Source organism: Lemur catta, chromosome 14 (genome assembly GCF_020740605.2).
Source record: "Lemur catta isolate mLemCat1 chromosome 14, mLemCat1.pri, whole genome shotgun sequence".
NCBI lineage: Eukaryota > Metazoa > Chordata > Mammalia > Primates > Lemuridae > Lemur > Lemur catta.
This window is the reverse complement of record NC_059141.1, coordinates 32,183,460-32,203,723: the sequence shown is the minus strand read 5'-3', so window position 1 is coordinate 32,203,723 and position 20,264 is coordinate 32,183,460. Positions and strand designations below refer to the sequence as shown.

Sequence of the window (20,264 nt, the reverse complement as noted above, 5' to 3'; positions counted from 1 at the left end):
TTCTGTATTTTGTCTCCATAGCAGTTACCACAGTTTTTATTTTGTAATTGTGTAGAATTAATATCTTTACACGTCTCTGCCCCAGCCCTATCCCCTAGCAGAATGGACAGTCCGTAAGATGAGATGTGTCTATTTCCTTGCTCACCATTCTATCACCAGCTCCTAGCACAAAGTAGGGGCTTAATAAATAATGTTGAATACATGAATTTATCTGGAGCTAGCAGTATTTGTGGGAAAGATGTACTTAGCCTTGGAACATATTGAATGAAAAATCACAGTTGGACACCCTGGTGGAAATGGATGGAGGACATTTGGAGGTACAGTGTTGTAAAGCTCTAATCAAGCTGAAGCCATGCGTCCTATAAAATAAAGCTATGTCAAGAGAAAAGACAGAAAATTAATATTTGGGATGCAGAGTGAGGGAGGAGGAAGGAAAAAGGAAACACCTCTACTTGGTAGAGGCCAAGGCAGGAGTTGGTTCTGAAGTAGAAAATGTTCACCTGCCCGAGGCCAGGCATTTGGGGTTATTTGTAACTGTCTTATGGCAGTTTTGCTTGATGCAGTGAGTCTCAAGTTTTAATGTGCACAAAAATATCCCGGCCTGCTTGATTAAAAAAGAGAGAGAGAGAGAGAGATCTCTGGGGCACACTTCCCAGAAATTCTGACTCAGTGGGGCCTAGAAATCTGTTTTTTTTTTTTTTTTTTTTTTTTGTGGCCAGTGCCCGCCTCCTCCACCATGTAGTTGTGGTCAGGTGATCCAGGAACCGCACCCAGAGGGAACAGTACATCAGAGTTAGGGGGATGTCAGCGACAGGGAAGGGAGACAGAAGGGTATGAGAAGAGAGCAAACAGGAACAGCAGATGGCCACTTGCTAACAACTTTGCCAGTGAAAGGGGATCTTCAAGAGTTTTAAAATGGATTGCCAGAGAAAGTTATGGAAGGACATCGTCTTTTTTGCTTTTGTCCACTGCATTAAAGAGATGGTCTCATGCAAAACCAAACATGAATGCAGGTAGGTCAGGTCATGTCAAACTGTTAAGATTCTTGTGGTTGGAGAACATTGGAGAAGTAGTGGCTGAGCATTTCTGGAGAGCTGTCTTTTGCTTTTAAATGGTAGTGCTGGACTCAACTCATTTTGTTGTACTGTCATAAGGAAATGTATGAAAATTAAATAAAATTAACTAATAATGCCCAAGGACTGACTCCATCTCTGGGCAACTGGTAGGCAGGAAAATGATGTTATTTTTAAAATTTACTTGTGAATTATTGTGCTACATTAAGGATAGTATTGTGCTACATTTTGGATAGTATTTTCTTAAAAGCAAATTGCAGTAAAAATGGAAGTATATTAAAGTGTACCTTAAAGTTTCGTAGCTTATGGGTGGCTTATCTTTGCTTTCTTTCTAGGAATTTTTAGTGTTTTAACAGTGAGAGAGCAAAATTAACTCATATGGATTTATGATGAAGAAGTATCTGTGTATAAATATGAATTTCTCCTCAACACCTTAAATTAATTTACCAAATGTTTTACAATACATATTAATTGAGTCATCACATTTTTTTAAAAAGGAGATTCTTAAATTAGTACATTTATAAGCATATGAAATGCCTTTCAAATACAACAAAATTTAGAATTTATATTAAAAACCAGCAAATGTTTTGAATTGAACTATGCCTTGGTAGAATAATTATGCATTTGAATTTCTTAGCTACATGTACCAGTCCACAGACACCAAATTACTCTGCTTAAGAAAAAAGTGAAGGGAATGAATGCCCTTTTATTTCTTTGGCAGGGAGGAAATTATGTAATGCTGAACTGAAATCTTCATTTCTGCAGTAAATGCTGTCATTCTTGTCCAAGGCTCCAGGATTGGACCTTCCCTTGGATTTCACTGATAACTATTAAAGGCTAATTTCCAGAGTTGCTGTGTGACTAGGAGTATGATTCTTATGCATCTAGTTTTGCGTCCCTGTTCTATCATGTGCTCAAGTAATTAATACTTACCTCTTCCAGGGTTTAGTTTTCTCATGTAAAATGGAGGTAGTGGCAGTCATCATTTGTTGAGTGCTTACTGGCACCAAGCATTGTGCTACATATGTTTTACTGGCATTATCTCACTTTACCTTTTCATCTCCCCTATTTGTTGGTTTACTACTATTGGCCCCTTTTGCAGTTTGGGAAGCCGTGATTCTGCAGTTAGTGGTTGGTGGAGCCAGAATTTGACTGGTGTTCTAACCCTAGAGATTGCATGTCTAATCTCAAGGCTCAACTGCTTCGTATTTGAAAAGGATATTGCAGAGGCTGAGATCGTGTGTATGAATGCATTCAGTTAATTAGGGAAGGAAAGCATTCTATTAATGGTACCTATTATTGTTATTAGACAGTTCTATTATACAGTTCTTTTGCTATCTTTTGCTACATTAAAGGTGACATAGAATACTACAATAGTACTTCACCTGCCCAGAACTCAGCTTACTCTGACCTAGAAGACAGTAGAGAAGAATAAGAAGGGTTTTTAAGCAGCAAAATTAGCAATCCTATAGCACATTCACTGTAATCAGAGTGTGGTTCATTCATAGGTGATCCCTTCAGATCCATGCCCGGTCTACACTTTAATTTTACATATCAGCTTCAATAATTTTATTGGTGATATAAAATAGATTAGAAGAGAGGAAAGATTGAAGTCAAGAAGTTTAGTAAAGAAGTTACTTTTTAATTGATTTTCCTAAACCCATGGCAGATTAAAAGGAGCAAATTAGAAACAGAGGGCAGTGTCGTTATTGGCAGGTATATTGAAACAAGACTGTGAATTATCAAGAAAGGATTAATGTTTATATTTTAAGTTAAGGAATAAGTAATACATCCAGGAACTATTTGCTTCAAAAATATTAAAATCTCACAAAATTTTATTATTATTATTTACTATTTTAACTATTCGGAGTCACCTCTTTTGTCATGGCATTCATATAACCTCAGATCTTCTATTGTCAGAGGAATTGTATCGATTAGGCAGCTTATTGCAGAATCCTAAGAGTGTCTTATATAATGGCATTTTTTATCTTACATAATAACAATTCAGAGGAGAATGGTTGCAGGGTAAGATCAGCAGCTCAGCCACGTGAGCAAAGAGACCGAGACTGGCTTGTCCCTGCCACCCGCCCCCCCACTTCCGCCCTCCAGGCTCTGCTGTCCTCCAGACATCAGCTGTCCTGAGGCTAGACCTCCTGGGTTTCAAGACGGCTGCTGCATTTCAAGACTTATGTGAAGTCACATGTCCAGCTGATGAGAAGGCACAACTTCTCTAGGATGTCTCTTTCTATTAGAGATGAAAATCTCTCACAGAATCCTCCCAGCAGATTTCCCTTCAGGTCCCATGGTCCAAGATTTGGTCCCTTGCCAACTAGCCACGTCCTGACTGCAAAGGAGACAGGGAAAGTGAATTTCTCTGGTGAGACTGGGCCCTGCTGGCAGGAAGAAGTAGTAGGGGGAAGTTACACATCAACCATCTGGTATCTACAATGGAAGTCAACTTTTAGGAGAAGTCATTAACGTCACTTCTCTAACCATTTGCTAGGAGAAAGGACTGGGAACTATAATGGAACTTTTATGTATTACCTCATTTAAGCTTTATTTGAGTTCTTCTGAAAAGTTGTTATTGTCCCCACTTCATAGATGAAGATAAGGTGCACAAAGAGATTAAATAAGATGCTGGAGCATTCTCAACTGGATATGGAAACTGGATTCTGCTAAAGGTGTGCCAGGCCCCCAGCCTGAGTTCCTGGTGCGGAGGGCACCTGACCACTTGATCCTCGTGTCAGGATAAAAATTTGGTATTACTCCTTGCGAAATATTTTATGGCCCAATGCGTGACTTGATTGCTCCCAGGGAAGCCTAGACCTGCCTCAGAGTAATTTAAAACATGCATCAGGAGCGGTTTATTTAATCATCTTTCCTGTAGCAACTACATTCTTGCTGATTGATCTACTCTAAACCACTCTGTTGTGACTGATACGTTGTGACTGATATGATAAGTATAGGGGAAAAAATCCAATAAAAGCTATTTCTAATATTCTGATCACATTTCATTTTTATCTTGCCAGTATTTTAGTACAGATAAGGTATTATCTAGGTCACAGCATATTTCTGATGTGCAGATATTACAGATGAGTGTGAAAAAAATCAATGTAATCTTTGCTTATAATATCTGAATTTTTTTTAAATCTTTCAAAAGGGGCATCAAGAGTGGTCCTAGAACCTAAGGCCCTTAGATTATGTTTTTTCTGAAGCATGTTCCAGTCTGTACGAGTATGACTCAGGTGATCCTTCTTTGTGCCTCTGTCATTTAGGGTGTGGGAATGACCCTTTACCTCTCTTTATCTAAATAAGATTAAATCACCGCAGCTTGTAGCCTGGGTTACAGTAATTTCCTTTATGTATCTCCAGCTGAGTCAATTGAGCTATGTTCTTCCTGGAAAACATGAACTCTAACCCAGTGAGGGAAAGAAAGGCTGTTGGCTTGGCCAATGAGAAATGACACTCCAGAAGGTGGCCTGAGGTGTTCGGGCCTCTGTCACCTGCCAGCAGCTGTACTGCTCATCCAGGTCCCTAGGTCCCTAGGTCCCTAGGGCACGCTGGTCAAAAGAAGAGCCCGGGAGAAAACGACACGTTTGGGTGAGACGTTTGAGTGATGGTCTCACCGGCTCTTCTTCTTTGCTGTGTGCTTAGTCTCTAAGGAGACTGTTCCCTGCCCCGTAGTCTCCTTTCTGGGTTCTGGAAGATATTGCTTTGTGTATGAAAGTGGGTCAGGATTCTGAGCTTAGCCAAACACACATAAAAAATATTTTAAAGAAGGAAGGAAGGAAGAAAGGGAGGGAGAGAGGGAGGAAAGAAAAGTTAAGGAAATAAAGGCTGAAAAAACTCACAAAATAAGCACCATACTAGGTCAAATATTTTCCTCTGTTTATTCTTGGCATTATTTGCTGCTGGTTTTAAAAGCAGAATCCTGAGTTTCTTCCACACTTCCTCAGGGGAGTTGAAACTTGGAGACACTAAAGGGACCCAAAAGCTGAGAGGATGCTGCTATCAGGTGTGAGAAGAGTAAACGTTTATAAGCTCAGAGCTGTGAAATGTCGGTTCATTGAGGGTTCTGGCCCCCTCCCAGGCCGCTCATGGATGAGGCCCCATTTTTGCCACATCCCCTCTGGGCACAGTTGACTGCTCAGTTGATCCCAGGAGCTACCTGTTAGCTGAGCCTCTGGGCTAGGGTCGCCTCCATGTGCTCGTTGTGACTGTATTTGGTTCTGGCAGGCCGGTTCCCCACGCCCTTGTGAATCAGGATGAATAGAAAGCAGACACTCCTCTACTTCTCTATAAAAGGTCAGTTAAAAAAAAAAAATGATTATGTCTGGAGCTTCCAGTGAGGAAAAAGGGCTAGAGATAAAAGCAAGAAGGTAGGAGCTCTGCAGCAAAGGGAACTCTCCAGAGATATCTTACAGGTTAGATAGACCACAAGGCTGCAGTTGAGATGCTATCAGGCTACAAGAATGTGGCCTCTGCTGGGGGCGCAGGTTAGGGAGCAGGCTGAGATTCAATCAGGCATTCCTGGTGAATGTTTGCAATTAGCAGTAAGCCACTCTGAGAGCAATGGAGTGGGGCTGTGGTAAGCCCCACTGTGAATGAGGAAAGTGAGCCTCCTAGGGGCTCAGTAAGGATAGTAAGTTAAGTAGATGACAGAGCCAAGATCACAGCCAGGTTTATCTCACTCTAAGCGAATTTATATTTTATTCTTGCTTGGCACTGAATACTTTCTATCTGCCTTCGGCACTTTCTGGGTGTCCTGCTTCAATATATTTCCGATCCTCCAAATCGCAATGTTTATTTTGTCTTTAGCACCTGAAGTCATCTTCAACCTGTCTTCCCCGTGTTAGTTGCTGAAATATAAGGAATTAGAGAAGGCAGCCCTGCCAGTGTCATGCCAGCTCTCTGTGTAGTTGATGTTACAGGGATTCCTTCCTTCCCTGAAGTACCATTTGCTTATCATTATGGCTCTTAAGTTGTTTGCCTTGCCATTCCTTCTGTTGAAGAGGAAAATATTGTGTAAATGAAAATGGCTTCAATTTCCTCAACAGAGACTAAACATTCTATTTGCTTGATCCACTGCTGGAATAAATAAATGCTCCCAATACTGCAACTGAGGCCCAGTGGTGCTAGTGTTAGATCCTCTGATTTTTTTTTTTTTTTTTAATTTTTATGTTTAGAGACAGGGGTTTGTCTCACTATGTTGCCCAGGCTGGCCTTGAACTCCTGGGCTGGCTTTGGGGCTGTAGCTTATAATATCTACTAGTTTGAGGGATTGTGTGGCATGATTCCGAACAAGTTCAAAACTTCTAGATAGGTGAGTGGAATCTCACAGGCTGGGCAGGATTTAGGAGAGCTGAGGGGAGGAAAGGAGAAAGGTGTTTGTGTCTGCTACCTCCTGTCCCTGGAGCCATCGTGTGGTTGCGGGAGGTACAGGGTGCTGGGTGAGGAAAGAGGGTGTGTCTCTCCTTCTCAGTACCAGCAGTAGTCTCCCTTGGGCTATACTGAAATATCTGAGATTTCTAGGTTACATTTGCTGCCTTTTTCAGGATACAGGTCCAACTGCCTAAACAAAGACTCAAAATACTGAACAAGATAGACATTTCTCTCTCTCTTAATAGTGTCTGAGTGCAAGCAAACTAGAGTGCTCCTTTTTCCTTCGCACTTTGTCATGGTTCATTGTCATGACTCAAGGTGACTCACCTTCCTGTCATCTGGAAGAAGGGGAAGGGATGGATGGAGAAGGCCATGACCCTTCTTTCAAAGTACAAGACCCAGACTCTGATTGAATCACTTCTGTTCGCACGCCTTTGGCCAAAACTTGGTGACGTGGTCACACCTTACTCCAAGAAAGGCTGGAAAATGTGGGTTTTAGCTGCATGGCTGTGTGTCAGCTAAAAATTCTGTATGACATCAGAAAGAGATAATGGGTATAGCCGGGCCTTTAGCAGTCTGCTGCATTTGTTCTTGTGGGTCTCAGGTTCTGTGAGTTAGTAAAGTACCTGTCATTGCACTCTCAGTTTAAATTTTCTAATTATTTTAGTAAGACCCTAGTAGCACAAATGGAAGGTGATACTTGCCATTAATTTTTCCTACTTTAGATTCTTATGACTCACTTTATTTCTAATTAGATTTAAGTAGCATAGTGAGTTTTTGTTTTATTTGTTTGCATAGTTGATCTAGAGCAATGGTTTCCAAACTTTTTGGTCTTGGAATGCCTTTGCACTTGTAAAAATTACTATGAACACTGAAAAGCTTTGTTTATGTGGGTTATATCTACTTATATATACTGTATTAAAAATTAAAACGGACATTTAGAAGAGTATGCAAGTAAATATTCCATTAACTGTTATACCCTCTGGAAATCTCCACTATGCAATCAGGAGAAACTGATGTTAAGAAAGCAGGTAATGTTTTAGTAATATTATGAAAATAAGACTGACCTCACAGACTCCCTAAAAAGATCTTGGGGAACCTGGACCATACTTTGAGAGCTACTGATCTAGAGAAGATACATGTTTATGTTAACTTTGGTAATTGTTTATATTGCAACTATAAGTACCAAGACTAGAGATTAAAAATAAAGAAATTAAGACAGGACCACTGCCATCAAGTAATTAATGGTTCAGGACATAAGTTGACCAACCAATGTATGAACTTCTTTCATCTTAGATTTGAGGGAAGTTGGTTTCTATTTCTGAATTCTTGATAAATGTCTATGTGGGAGTTAATAGTGATTGTTTTTATGTGTAGTAATTTAATAACTTCTGGTGTTTAAGATACATTTAATTAAACATTTCGTACATACAGAAGCTCATGACAGAGAAGTTTGTTTGTTCTGGTGCACACTCACCATTGTTTTTTTGGTCACCCAACCCTGAATCCATCTTTTCTCACTTGGCACATCCCACTGCCTCCTACAGGAATAGAAAGCACTAGAGATTTGCATTTTCAGCCATCTTTGTAGCCAGACTGCAGGCGCGTGGCCTAGACTCTGCCAGTTAGACACCTCCGGCTCATGCTTTGAAATAGAAACTAGGGACACGCAGAAGTATATGGCAGCTGCACATCCTTTCCGGGGCAGCAGGGAGTTGCTGGAGTTGCTGATGTTGGTGGTGGAAGCTGCAGGCTCGCTTGTCATCCAGTGACAGAGACAGCAGTGGTGTGTTCCCCAGACCCATGCTGCCCTGTGATTTGGGGCGATGTTCTAGAATGTGTAGCTTCCAAGCTTGATTTCTCTGGCCCTGCTAGAAATTTGTGGTTTTTCCATGATCCTTCTATGAATTCAAGAGTCAGTGCGTTTGCCTGTAACTAAGAATCCTGCTTAATGCATTATCAAATGCAGTGTCCCTGAAAGTGTTGTTTGGAAACTTCACGTGCTGAAATCATATCCTGACAATGCCTGTTTGTGGGCCTCAAACTGATGGATTCAGACTCCTTGTGGGTGAGTCCCAAGAATCTGCATTTTAAATGATTTATATTATTTTGGGTACGGTAACATTTAAGAACCACTGTCTTAGTGTTTCCAACCTTTAAAATTATCTGCTCTCCGTTTATGGATCAGAGTAACCCTTAAAAGAAATAGTTCTACTCTTTTACAAGTCCCTAATCAGTGACTGACTAGTACTTCGTGGTTCCCCTCTCTCCCCACTCACATTCCCCATAAGACTTTGTTCTGTCACTTTAACTCTTTTAAAGTCTTTTTTTCTGGTTTATTTCTTCATGAATCTGGGCACGGCTTGACTAGGTCCTCTGCTCACGGTCTCACAAGGCAGCATTTGAGATGTTGACCTGGGCTAGGGTCTCACCAGAGGCTCAGAGTCCTCCTCCAAGCTTGTGTAGTTATTGGCAGAGTAAATTTCCTGTATCTCTGGATCACATGGCAGCTGAATCTTTAAGGCCAGCAAGAGAATATTCCTTTTCAGGGTCTTACCTGATTAGGTCAGGCCCACCCAGGATGAGCTCCCTTTTAGTTAACATCAACCGATTAGGGGCCTTTGCAGTATCTCTTCATCTTTGCCACATGATGTAACATAATCATGGGAGTAATATTCCATCACCTTTGCTATCTTCTATTGATTAGAAGCCAGTTACAGGTCTCATCCACACTCAAGGGGAGAGGATTATGCAAATCTGTGGGTAAGAAGGGGCAGGAATCACAGAGCCACCCTAAAATTCCGTGTACCACAGCTCTAAGGCTGAGTTTAAACCCAGACTGGCTTCAGATTGAAGAGTAGAGTCTATGGCCCCAGAGTTCATGCTTTTAACTACTATGATCTTCTTTTTTCCTTTGAAGAAGGTGACCCTATAATACTTTATAACCTTGCATAGAATTCTAAGTAAGGGAACCCCCAGCAGATTCCTAATGGGGGCTGGTCAAACATCAATTCCCTTCATACTTCCACTTTTGATGGTCAGCTTCAAGCAACCATAACCACCTGCCATTTTGTATTTTCAGGAAGAGATTTATTTCTAACAGTCTCTCTAAACATTCAGATTACATAAGTTATGTCAATTTGTTCATGTTGTTCAGAGGCAGCAATAACGCTAGGGTTTGGGATTTGAGACTTTGGTTCTCACAAAATAACTGTAGCTCTGCTTTTTGTCTTTGAAACAGATGAAGTGATTGAGAAGAAACGGTGAACATCTTCATTTTTGTAGACAGAACAACATGGATCAGCCATTTACTGTGAATTCTCTGGTAGGTCACACCAACTAATATTCACATATGGTTGGAAAGCCCAGAAAGAAGAACAGAAACATACCAAATGTGAGATGAGTCACAATTACTTTAAGAAGTTTAGCCCTTGTATTAATAGTTTTTCGTCAGTGTGGTCGTCTCCTTTGAGGAAGTGACTAATAAAGCCATCTGAACAAGATTTATTTATTTATTTTTTTTAAGATTTAAAAATAGATCTTTTTTTTCCCCCCGGAAAAGTCTGAAATTTTAATTTATCTGGCAAGATTCCAGGAGTATAATCTTTTGGCAAACACCGGAAAGAAGAATTTCAGAATTGACATCTTAGCAGGTACTTAAACCTCATTGGTGCCTCAGCTTCTTTGCAGATAAAAATTAGAGACTCACCTTATGGGATAATCACTAAGGAAAACATACATTTAACACCTAGGTGTTGCTTTGGATTCTTGTGTAAATATCTGTACACTTGAAACTCTTGTTCTCACTTTTCCCCTCACTGCCCAACACCATGTGCACTTTCTCTAGCTACATCTTAAAAGATGCTTTTGCTGGAGAGGAAATAACAGGGGCCTTGGGATCACGTGGGCTTATTCTGTGTCCCAGATCAGTCTCTGAGTGTGAATATAGGCATGTTATGTAATCTCCATGGCCCTGATTTTGTACTTTGTGCCTTATGACGATTGGAAACAATATTTCTGATACTCCCAGCCTATCATCGTGGCTTGATAAATGGAAGCTGTCATTATCATTGCCCTCTACCTGATGATCCTCTCTAACCCACTCACTGCAACCCTGTAGCGGTAGTTAGTCCAGCGGGATACTAAATACCCTGCACACACAAAGCCTAGCACCAGGACATAAAGGAAGAGAGGGCCTGGTTCTTGCACTGAAATAGGTTGTGACCTAATGTTTTCTCTTGTTCAAAAAAGTCTTTCACAGGAGCTTAGTTGTTTTTAGAATATGTTTAGAAGTACACAATTGCAGAAGCTTTTTCACTTTCTGACCCCATGTTGTCATTCCACTGTGGGTTTGTAAACACTGCCCCATTTCCCCCTCTGCAGAGGCAGGAGTCATCTGTATGGCATGTCTTCTGTGTTTTTCTAGAGCAATATATAGGAATAATTAAAATTTGTTATATGTGTCACTGTAATAATAAACACTAAGGCTTTTCATCTGAAAAATTTGTGTTTTTATCCAAGAGACTCGCATGCAAATGAAATATAGATTGATGAAGACTTGAGGTTGTTTTCCAGCTTATCTCTGAAATCTATTTTAAATTTGAGAAGGATAGGACCATTCAGTAAAGGAAAAATCAATTTTATTTCTATCATCAGGGAAAAAAGGTAATCTAATTAGAGTCTCTTGTTGCTCCTTTTTCTTTCTTCCTCACTTTTTTCTCTCTCTTACCTGACACACTTATTATCACCTATATTGCAGGGAATATGCTACATCCCAGGAACAGAGATAAATGGAAAATTATGACTTTCAAAACCTCATAAGGGGTTAGAAATACTTGTACAGAAATAATTATAATTCAGTGTGGACTGTATAGTAGTAAAATATGAACACATTACTTTTGTATATGTGGGAGGCTGGAAGCCCCCTAGAAAATGCTCTAATTTTCGTAGATTTTTTTCCAGTCATTTTCTGATGTCATTGTATTTTCATTTAGGGCTGTTGCGTTCTATAGGTGAATGTGATTATGTAAAAGTGAATGGATTGCTGTAGTATTTGAGATGTCTCAGTTGGAAAAGACTGCGAATACTCAAGCCTGAGGCTCAGAGCTCACAAGCTCCAATTCCTGTCTCTGATGTGGGGAAGCCACATAATAGAAGCTACAGGAGACACAATGGGCTTCGAACAAGTTTATGGTTCTCTCGTTATATATTAAACCTTTAGGACCAAGAATCATTTCAGATCTCTGTGGTTCTATCGGCTATAAAATTACCACCAAAGTATACCAGATGGCGTTGGAAAAACTCCAAGTATCTAATTCACTGCAGCCTGTCCCTCATGGCTGGTTCAGTAATCCATGGCCAGACTAAAAGTATGCCTACTTGATTTCTTTCACAGCTTTCTACAGACTCGAATCAAGTGCTTCACCTGCACTGTAGTCAGACTCGCAACCTACCCTTAAACTGATTGAGGAGGCCAGGGAAAGCTAAATTTGCTCTGGGCTACCTCTGTTCTTGGAGGATGCAATGATGGTAGAGCGGTTGTTCTAGAGCTGTGCTTCTCTAACTGCAGCATGCACAAATACCTCTGAGAACACCAGTTCGCATCGATTCTCCAGTCTCCCTTCAGAGATACTGTGTTTGTAGATCTGAGCTAGAGCCTATTAGCAATGTGCATTTTTAAGAAACTCCTAGTTGATGCTTATGCTGCTACTACATCATACTTTCAGACACATTGGTCTAAAGTAAGGGTCAGCAAACTATGCTCTAAGGGCCAAATCCCCTGCTTGTTTTCATAAATAAAAATTTCTGGAACACAGCCAGGCTCATTCACTTGCATTTTTTGTTCATGCCGGCTTTCACACTGAGAGAGCTGAATTCAAGTTGCAGCAGAGACCTTGACTGGCAAAGCCTAAGATATATGCCATCCAGCCCTTAACAGAAAAACATTTCCTGACTTTTTGCCTTTCTCAAGCATGACTTTTTACTGAATAATTGAATAATTATTCCGATTGTATATGTTCTATGCTTTACCAAAAGGTATATTGTTTTTATTAATAAAACTCAAATGTATTAATTATTAGATCATTAAATATGAAATGTCCAATTTCAAATCAAAAGTTTAGTTTATTATATCTTGAACAAGAAGCAGTACAATTGATCAAAGTTGCGCCTAGACTATCCACACAGTTTTGCCATCTTAACGGCCGCTTGCTTATGCCAGCAGCGAAGAAGCCTGGAGAGCAAGTGGCGATGAAATTGCGAAAGGCATTTTATACAGCTTTTTGAGAATTGAATATTTTTCCTTGCAAGAAGTGCTTCAAAGCTGGCAAGAAGTGGTAGTCAGTTGGTGCAAGGTCTGGTGAATACGGTTGGTGACAGAGAGTTTAAAGTCCCGTCTCTGTAGTTTGAGCAGCGTTGTTCGTGTGACATGTGGTCGAGCGTTGTCTTGCAAGAGGATTGCCTGTCTCTGTTGACCAATCTCAGCTGCATAATCTCAAGCATCCTCATCATTTCATCCAACTGGTTGCAGTAGACATCTGCTGTAATCCATTGACCAGGTTTCATGAAGCTATGGTGGATAATAGCAGCGCTGTACCATCAAACAGACACCATTAGCTTCTTTTGATGACTATTTGGTTTTGTACTGTATTTTGGCACTTCATCTTTATCCAACCATTGTGTGAAACACTTGCGATTGTCAAAAAGAATCCATTTTTCATCAAGTGTAACCAGACAGTGTGGAAATGGTTAGCCTTTATGTCGTGACAGCAAAGAAAGGCAAGCTTTGAGATGATTTCTTTTCTGATGCTTGTTTAATTCTTTTCTGACACTCGTTTAATTAATGTGGAACCCATCTATCCAGCTTCTTTACCCTGTGATTTGTTTCAAATGGCCCAATATTGTTGCAATAGTAATATCAAACCTTGCTGCTAATTCACACGTAGGTGGAGGTGGATTCGTTTCCACTACACCTTTCAGCTCATCATTATCTACCTTGGTCTCAGGTCGCCCACATGGTTCATTTTCAAGATTAAAATGACCAGAATGGAACTTCTCAAACCATCCACATGCTGTGTATTCATTAGCCACATCCTTCCCAGACACGTGGTTTTGATATTTTGAGCTGTCTGCACTGCATTGGTTTCACAAAGAAACTCATATTCAAAAATAACATGAATTTTTGACTTATCCATGGTTTCAGAAAAATTACTCTAAAAAATTTTTGAAAGATAATACAAGCCAAACCATGCATTTGGAAGAATGAGGCTGTACCTTCACGATAAAAGTATAACAAGAAGTGTCAAAGTGAAATATCAGAGATACCAACTATCAACCTTAGTACTTAAGGAAATCAGACATTGCATACCTAATAACCTAAATAATAGCACTGACTTTTCTTAGTACCTTATTATTTCCTCAGTCTAGAACTAAGTAACAATGTAATTAATGTTGTGTGGAGTTTTTTTATGTTTTAAAAAAATGGGGATGGTGTTCTTATGCTTGAAAAGGCTTCTCTAAGACTTATCGGTACGTTCTTTTTTCACTCAATGAAGATGCAGAGAGACCCCGAAAACTTTTTGTTAAACTCAATACATCCTGGAATAGAATTGAACTGTTATATAAATAGTAACTTTTAATCCAAGCTATCTCCTGGAGACCCTTCAGAGTAGAATAACATGAGCTTTACCACGGCAGGAATCCATCTGTGACTGCTTCACATGATCCAGAATGGAGACATTCACAGGGATTTGAGGACCAACATCCTCATATGAAATATTTTAGATATTTTACCTAAAATGACCTAAAACATTTGCATACCCAGAAACTTCCACATAATTTTCTTAGGTATTGGTGTCAGGTTTTTAGTAGAGAAACGATATCCATAATAACAGTCATATTTTCTTATTATAATCAGAGATTTAAATTTTGCTTTGCAGAAAAAGTTAGCTGCTATGCCCGACCATACGGATGTTTCCCTAAGCCCAGAAGAGCGAGTCCGTGCCCTAAGCAAGCTTGGCTGCAATATCACCATCAGTGAAGACATCACTCCGCGACGCTACTTTCGATCTGGAGTAGAAATGGAGAGGATGGCATCTGTGTATTTGGAAGAAGGAAACTTGGAAAATGCCTTTGTTCTTTATAATAAATTTATTACGTAAGTCTTTTGTTTTGGAGACCTTTGAAATGAGGAAATGGGAAAAATACGTGATATTTTGATGTGGCAGTTTTGATACTGAGAATATTTTCATGTTCAGGCCAGTATTACAATCTCCAAAAGCATTAAATGTCTAAGTTTTTAAATTACCTAATAATGTATTCAAAGGCCTCATCAGACCATCTCTGAGGTTTAAGGGTAGGAAGAAGGTCAGGCAGGGGATCAGCCTCAGGGGTATCAGAGTCCCTCTCAACAGGTCAACACGGGAACCTGCATGTCTCATTGTTCACAAATATAATTTCTGATTTCAGGGCCTTCTCCCCCACAGGAATATAAGCTGTATGAGAGCAGGAGCTATATTGCAGCCCCATCGATAGTACCTAGAATATGCCATCAACATTTTAAAAATTTGATTTGGTGGTTTGAGACTGGCTGACAAGTTGAGGAACAAAGGAAAGATCTGATTCAGGTTCAGGAATAGGATACAGTAATAGTTTCATATATTACCTAGTGTTGTTGTTTTTTTTAAAGCAGTTTATTTGACCATGTAAGAATGCCATGTACAAAAGAACTTTCAAAATGTTGAGTGAAAATGGCTATATCAAAACATCCCTGAAAAACCTATGCTGAACATATTTTTTGTTTTAATTGAAAGACACATATTGATTAATTTTATTAATTTTTTATTTTTTAATTTTATTTTTAACTGACAAAAATTATATATATTTATAGTGTGCAACATGATGTTTTGATACATATATGCATACATTGTAGAATGCTAAATCAAGCTAATTAACATACCTATTACTTCATGTACCTTTTTTTTGTAGTCAGAACATTTAAAATCTACTCTCTTCACAATTTTCAAGTATAGGATACTTTGTTATTAACTATAATCACTGTGTTGTACGCTGCATCTCCTGAACTTACTCCTCTTGTCTAACTGAAATTTTGTATCCTCTGACCAAAATCTCCCCACCCCACGGCCCCACATCCCCAGCCCTTGGTAATCATCATTTTATTCTCTGCTCCTATGAATTCGACTTTTTAAGATTCCTTCCACATATAAGTGAAATCAGTATTTATCTTTCTGTGCCTGGGTTATTTCACTTATAATTTCACTAGCTTATTTGGGGATTTACCCCAAGAACATTTAAGAAGTTGAAAAGATAAGATATTTTTAAAACTGCATTCTACGATTCTACCAAGGGCAAAATTAAAATCAATTTACATGGCATACAAATTGGGATCTGCATTTTATTTTTGGAGACAGGGTCTCACTCTTTTGCCTGGGCTAAAGTGCAATGGCATCATTTTAGCTCACTGCAATATCAAACTCCCGGGCTCAAACAATCCTCCTGCCTCAGCCTCTTAAGTAGCTGGGACTATATCCATGCACCACCATGCCTGACTTACTTTTTGTAGAGAGGAAGTCCTGCTATTGCCCAGGCTGGTCTGGAACTCTTGACCCCAGGCTATCCTCCTGCCTCAGCCTTCCAAAGTGCTGGGATTACGGGCATGAGCGACCAGATCAGCATTTTATTCAAGTCACTTAACTTGAAAATTGAGAGAATGGTTGGCAGCTTTTATCCTATTTGGGGAAATCACTTGTGTTTAGAAAGTTAAGCATTAAATATGAAATTGGAGGTTATCCTCCACTATTGATAGACAAAATCTTCCAAAACTTTTTATTTCTGAACTACAAGTTACCAGTTGATAATATTTCCTTGTCACCTTCTGCTTTGGTTTTGCATATGCTCCTGTGGAATTGTGAGTGTGGTGAAGGAGAAGATTCACTGTACCTTCTGAATTACTGAGTAATCAGAATATTTGAATTCTCTTATGGCATTAGTGGTGGGTAATTTGTAATTCATTTATTCTCCCTAGGCCTCCATTCCTCATCTACAAATGAAAGACAACATATCTGTGATTTTATTTATATATAAATTTTATTTATGTATAAAGCTTTAGGCAGCTATCAACTTTTACGTAGCCTTTTTAAGCCTTGATTTTCTCATTTGAAAAGTAGGAATTACCCTACCAGTTCTGTCTACTCTATAGCCTTATCATTAGGTGAAATGAGGTGATAAAAACATTTATATGAATATATTTGTGTGTGTGAGAGACAGATTTGTAAACAACAGAATCATTAAGTATAAGGTGTAACATATTAGTTGATCAGAAATAGCATGTGCAGCCCATTATGATCTATCAAGGAAGGGTTATTCATTCATTTTACAAATATTTAGTGAGCACTAATTATGAGCTGGATGCTATTCTTCAGACTGGGGATACATCAGTGAATAAAAAAGAGAATCCCTGCCCTTGTGGAAGCAGTATATTCACTTTATCTGCAGTGATGCACCTGGTTTGCTGTAGGGATTTTCCTTCAAGTCTGCTGTCTCTTGTCCCTCAAAAAAGGTGATGAAAAGTAATGAACTGATTAGCAGCTCCTACTCCACCAGGAAGTTTTGTTGTCATTTCCCTTCATTATGAATTTTCAGTTAAGAGTTTTTGCTGCGTACACAATGGTGCTAACTGATTCATCAGTGGTTGTTTGAATCTTTTTTAAGGGTGAGAAGGGATTTATATAAGTCTTTCCAAACTCTTGCACTTTTACGTGCTCTGGTGGGATTAAACATCTAGGACCTGAGAAAGGTCAAAGTGACTTGGTGTATTTAAGGGAGTACCCTGACCTTAACCCTGTTAGCATCAATGCTTAGTTTGTTGAGCTTAACTACCCTGTAATACCAAAATAATATTCATGTCAACCTTTACTGAAAAGGCAGATGGAGCAATAAGAATGGAGGAAAATCTAAAAGTGAATACAAACAGAACTAAATAAATCCAACAGTATCTCAAATGAATAACAAAATTACCCAGAAAGCCAGAAACAAAAGAACTAATCTTCTGAATAAAGTATTAACATACAATGTTAAATTTTGAACATACTTCCACATCTACCCCTCAATTTAGGGGAGGAACAAAAAGAATTGCAAATAAATTTTAAACTCCAAAAATAAATAAATAAATAAAATAAAAGGCAGATGGAAAGACTATAGGTTAAATAAGTTATTAAACATGTCAGTTTTTAAAAGGATGCTTATTCTCATATTATTAATAGAAACCATTATTGAGCTTTTGCTGTCATTTAATGCTAACGACATGCTTTCTCTTTCTCTAGCTTGTTTGTAGAAAAGCTTCCTAGCCATCGAGATTACCAGCAATGTGCAGTACCCGAAAAGCAGGATATTATGAAGGTATTGTGGGATTGATTTCCACTGTGGGATCAAATGCTCCATAAGTGTCCATTATTGATTCACCCCTCCCCTCCTTTCCTCCTCTTTCTCTTCCTCTTGAGAGTTTGAGCGCAAGAAATTCATTCCATTAGCCACGACGTTTCGATTTCTTCTTAGACATTAAATGATCACTACTGACCCAGCATGAGTGTCTAATTGATGCTGGGAAGAAAGAAAGAAAGAAAAAGGTCACCTTATGGTGTGAAAAAGGAATTATTTTACAATTCCTCGCAGAGATTGAGATAATGAACTTGTTTGAGACAATGATTTTGGCTGGTTTTGATTATTTTGTACAGCCCTGATCCCAATAACTATCTCAAAATCAGTGTTGATTATTAAGGCAGCCACAAAGTTCTAGCTATTTACCTCTTACGGTACTGTAGGGCTTAAGGATAATAAAATATTGTGGGTAGGGTGAGGGTGGCCTAAAATATTCTCAAGGAAAAGAAAGATTGTTGCAATGCATTTATTTATCATCAATATTTGCTACATCTATAGTTCCAACTCTCTTTAGCTGAAAATACATGGAATGTGGGATTGATTACAAACCCAGTACCTAAAGATGGGGTACCTGCCTAAACAAAATGCTTATCTCAGCAGTAAAGTCAATAAAGGTCTTCCAAAAGTGATAATATTTTTTCTTCCCTGCAGAAAATTTGTATTTTAGACTCCTAAAAAAGAGAGATTTATTTTTCTGCTGTCATCTTTGGTTACTCAATATGACTTGATTTCTAATACACATACCAGCTGTTTTTCTTTCTCAGCTGATGATCTGAAAGAGTATATTGAAAATCCCACTAATCAATATGTATATATATTTTTAAAAGAAACTGAAGGAGATTGCATTCCCAAGGACAGATGAATTGAAAAAGGACCTTTTAAAGAAATATAACATAGAATACCAAGAATATTTGCAAAGCAAAGTAAGTTCAATTGGTACATTTATTTCATGACTGTTTTCTGTGCAAATATTTTCTCAATATCATTTTTATGTGATGAGTTTCTTAAATGTCATATGCATTTAAATTAAAAAGGAAAGATGCAATGATGTGAAACCAATAAAAAAATTTATGCTGATATCCAGTGTAAGCACTTCAACCAAACACGTGATATTTCTCTTTCCCTACAACATCTAATAAAGCAATGGATTAGAAAATACATTTCTTGCAGTGATTTAAATAGAGCTTTTTGACCAATTCTTGCCCATGTGACCTTGAGCCAGATGGCTGTACTTTGCCAGATGAACAGAAGCAGTAGGAGGTAGGGAGAGCAGTGTATGGTTTCTGATGTGTCTAATTACGTAAGCCTTGGAAATGTGAATTTGATTCTTAAATATAACAGTCAATATTAGATTGAGATGGAATAACAGCTAACCATATGGATGAAAGGTAATCTTATCACCAAAAAGTGGTGGCTTCTAGATTGTTATTAAATAAAGAGTGAACATGATAATGACATCTCAGGTACTGAAAGGCATTGAAAGGAGAATGACCAGTCAGTCTACGGGATACTCACATTCAACTTGTGAATTCTTAATTTTTATAGCTTTATTACAAATGTGTTTTGCTTTTTTCCATTTGCGTGTGTTTTGTTTGCTTTGGAGTTTGCCGCCTTCACTGACTCTCACATCAGTTCAATTTCATCAGCTCTGAAAATAGTCCTCGAGCCTCTTGACTTTCTGTGGGCCTAACTGGAAGGCTGGTTTGAGTGAGGTGTTTGCACTCAGTGGTAGAGACAATGTGGCAATTGGAAGTTTCCCTCAAGGGCAGATATTAATAATTTGATTTGAAACAAAAAAGATAAAAGTGATCTTGAAGGTTAAGACAAAGCAATAGCAAGGGAGAGAAAAGCCTCCCTTCCACTCTCAGCAATGTGCACAGTCTTCCCCTTCAGGACCTTGTTATCTGTCCCACGTTCTGCCTTTGGTGATGCCTGTCACCTCACATCCACATAGTATTCCAGATAGAATCTCTGTGGGGTAGCGTGGTAGCATCTGTACCTAGGAGAGAGAAACACACATGCCCGTGAGCCCTCGCTGCCTCAGCACCAGCGTCACCTGGAAGCTTGTTAGACATGCAGAATCTCAGGCCCCAAGACCTGCTGAGTCAGAATTTGCAACTGTAACAAGACCCAGGGTGATTCCCGTGCATGTGGAAATGCTGCTGTAAGCTGTGTCCTTCCCCTTACCCCCACCTTACAGGAGCTCTGAAAATCTAGTTCCTTTCAAAGTCATTTGGAAAACTTATTAAAATTTCGTATTCTCTGACATAATAATGCCTGGATATTTTTTTCAGACTAGGGAGCTTGGATGACTCATTTTTAACAAAACTCCTAGGTAGTTCTGGTAGAGATGGT

The 20,264-nt window shown here is 39.0% G+C and overlaps 1 protein-coding gene across 4 annotated transcripts in view; it reads left to right on the top strand.

Moving 5' to 3' along the window:
• Window positions 1–20,264, top strand: part of STAMBPL1 (STAM binding protein like 1) — a 43,197-nt gene that overhangs the window by 12,384 nt on the left and 10,549 nt on the right. For 2 of the 4 annotated variants that reach the window (XM_045568765.1, XM_045568767.1), the window contains exons 2-5: window positions 9,697–9,780; window positions 14,393–14,610; window positions 17,795–17,870; window positions 18,737–18,832. In XM_045568765.1, the coding sequence (XP_045424721.1) occupies window positions 9,751–9,780; window positions 14,393–14,610; window positions 17,795–17,870; window positions 18,737–18,832 (420 nt within the window). In that variant the 5' untranslated portion in view covers window positions 9,697–9,750. Of the gene's footprint in view, window positions 1–915; window positions 1,014–9,696; window positions 9,781–14,392; window positions 14,611–17,794; window positions 17,871–18,736; window positions 18,833–20,264 lie in introns of those variants that run through there. The other 2 variants (XM_045568766.1, XM_045568768.1) reach the window with 2 other exon arrangements.